Source organism: Brachyistius frenatus, unplaced genomic scaffold (assembly GCF_029030835.1).
Source record: "Brachyistius frenatus isolate BFR_SWC_R1_liver_20210118 unplaced genomic scaffold, ASM2903083v1 Contig_278, whole genome shotgun sequence".
Lineage (NCBI taxonomy): Eukaryota > Metazoa > Chordata > Actinopteri > Embiotocidae > Brachyistius > Brachyistius frenatus.
Window position 1 is genome coordinate 65,001 of NW_027210877.1, and position 2,500 is coordinate 67,500.

Sequence of the window (2,500 nt, forward strand, 5' to 3'; positions counted from 1 at the left end):
ATTTCTCCGTTTGTTGACCGCTAGCACAGTCCGAACATTTAGGAAGGAAGTGAGTAATGACGGACACCATGGAAATGGGAAACTAAGACGTGATATGGATCGATGCTTTTACTTCGATGATTTGGGTCATTGATTATTGAAATTAAAGCTCAGGGTTCCCACTTTAAGTCAAATATCAAATTCTCCAACATTCAGAGACTAAAAAGCTAAAACTGAATGAATAAAACCGAGCGGCCACAAGCCCCTCTGATGGCACTTATATTGAAAGATATCAAACACGTGTCTAAATTCTGGTTGCAGAGGCAAAACAATGTGGGAACCCTGAAGTAAGACTCAAGCTCGATGGTTCGTGGACCGCTGCTGTTATAGAAATCTGACATTTTTATTTTTTTTGGAATGCGTGCGAACATCATCAACACCATGATTTTGAACACAACGCCACTTCTAAGACTCCAAACATTATTCTGATTTGTATCGTGATATTTAATGAGGAAATTTTTGTTTCGTGTAAAAATCTATCTTCATATTTACCTTAACACACACTGACCGTGACTATCGAATTATCTGACATGTAGAAATGGACTCGTACATTTAATGATTAAAAACAGGTGTTGGAAACTGATCAAATACTCTAGAGATGAAAAAAATATGATTTATTTTTGATTGTGATGTGAATTGTCTGGACATTATGTCTCCCTACAAAGGACGTTTCCTTCCCATGACTGAATCGTTCATTTCAGTTATTTCGATTTCACCACATCGACAGGATTTTAAGAAGCTGTTAATTAACCCTTTGTAGAACTACAGGTAGGATTGGATTTTGAAACAGATGTAGTTTGCAATAACACCGTTCGAAGAATTTTTTTGTAAACAAATAATAATCAACAAAGCAAATAGGAGCAGATCTATAATATGTGATACTTAAAAATATATAAATGTCTGGTTGTGTTTCCAGCTGATTTAAACGCTCCCGTCACAATAGAAGCGGCTCCAGTGTTCAGTTCCTGTTCCAGCCAGTGTTTCCTCAGAGGAGGTGGACGGGGAAGCGATCAGTACCTTGAGGGAAGCTAGCGGGTGTTCTGGTCCCAGCAGGCTCCAGTGGAAGGCAGCCAGGTCCTCATCAGGCAGAATATGATTTCCTGCAAGTCAAAGAAACTCTCTCAAATGTTTTGTTGCTGCATCAGTGAACAAAAACGACAAAGAAAACACAACTTCTTTTGATTTTCCTGTGTAAGCGGTTGGGATCGACCATACCGATTATTGGTAATCAATGAGACCGATAAACCGATATTTGGAACTGATGTACATTTGCAGTAAAAGTTAAAATCTTTGTAAAAACTTTTTAATAACAAATTCTAATACAAAACTTAATTAAAATGACTTTAAATAAACAAATGCTGCTGTTATGTAATCTCATTATAAAGGTATATTACATTTGTAAAAACAAAGAAATCCTTTATTGAAGCACGAGCACCATGTTTGATACATGATTTTAATTCATTCATTTTTATCAGCGATTGAATAAAACCAAAATAGCAATAGTTGTAAGAATGGTAAAGTGTGCTCAGCGCTCACCCAGCAGAGCAGCGAAGCAGGGCAGGTGCTGCGTCTTGAGGCCGAGCTGCCGGGCGGCCTCCGACAGCAGGTACTGGTGCGTGGTCAGGTTCTTGCCGTTCCAGCTCAGTTTGAGCGCGTGCGAGGAGAAGTAGGCGGGCACGTTGCAGAGGGCGAACTCGGAGTCCTGAGCGATCAGGCCGGCGAACCCGTAGTCCCGGTAGAGGGACAGGACTTCCTGGTGGTGGTCCTCCAAAGTCTGGACAACCTGTGGGGTGCAGAGCGGACGAAGTCGGTTCCATGCACGTTAAAAACAGGAACTCCGTGAAGTTTGAAACGTGGCGTCATTTTCTTCATCATGGTTCAACTTGCTACGTTATAACCTAGAAAACCTTTTTATTTTCACTGGCTTTTCCACATTACCACCTTTTATTCAATATTTACTGCTTGTACATTCTTGTCCGCTTCACATTGATTTAATTTTGCTCTTGGGTTTTATTTAATTGTTTTTTTAAAAGCTTGTTTCTCGTTATGATCAAGTCTATCTGACTGTTTTAACTCTGTTTGACTATGTGCAGAACTTTGTTCAACTTATGCAGTTTTAAAATGTGCTATTTAAATAAATCTGACTTAAATATTGCCGTCTAAAGCTTACGAGCAACAACGAAGCCATTTTGAGGAACAACTTTAAGCCAAATAAACTAAAAATCATAGTGAAAAACTAACTTTTAAGTTTTATCTTTTGAGGTGTTTTCCAAATTTCTTGATTTTTATTTTTTTTAACAGTTTGGTCAAAAAATATGTGAAATTGCTGATTTATTTCATTAAAAAAGTGTAAAAAAGTTTTTGGAGGGGGTGACCAACAAACCGCCCCCAAGTCTTCCACAAACTTTGGAGAAAACATTTATGCAACTATTAAGTCTTTTCTTAAAGGAAAAATATCAAA

At 38.2% G+C, this 2,500-nt stretch overlaps 1 protein-coding gene across 1 annotated transcript in view; it reads right to left on the minus strand.

Annotated features, from left to right (window-relative positions):
* fam120c (family with sequence similarity 120 member C) overlaps positions 1-2,500 on the minus strand; it is a 30,730-nt gene that overhangs the window by 20,756 nt on the left and 7,474 nt on the right. Inside the window, exons 2-3 of the mRNA XM_069721897.1 lie at positions 1,576-1,822; positions 1,057-1,139 (exon numbers count right to left, since the gene is read on the minus strand). Of these exons, the coding sequence (XP_069577998.1) occupies positions 1,057-1,139; positions 1,576-1,822 (330 nt within the window). The remainder of the gene's footprint in view (positions 1-1,056; positions 1,140-1,575; positions 1,823-2,500) is intronic.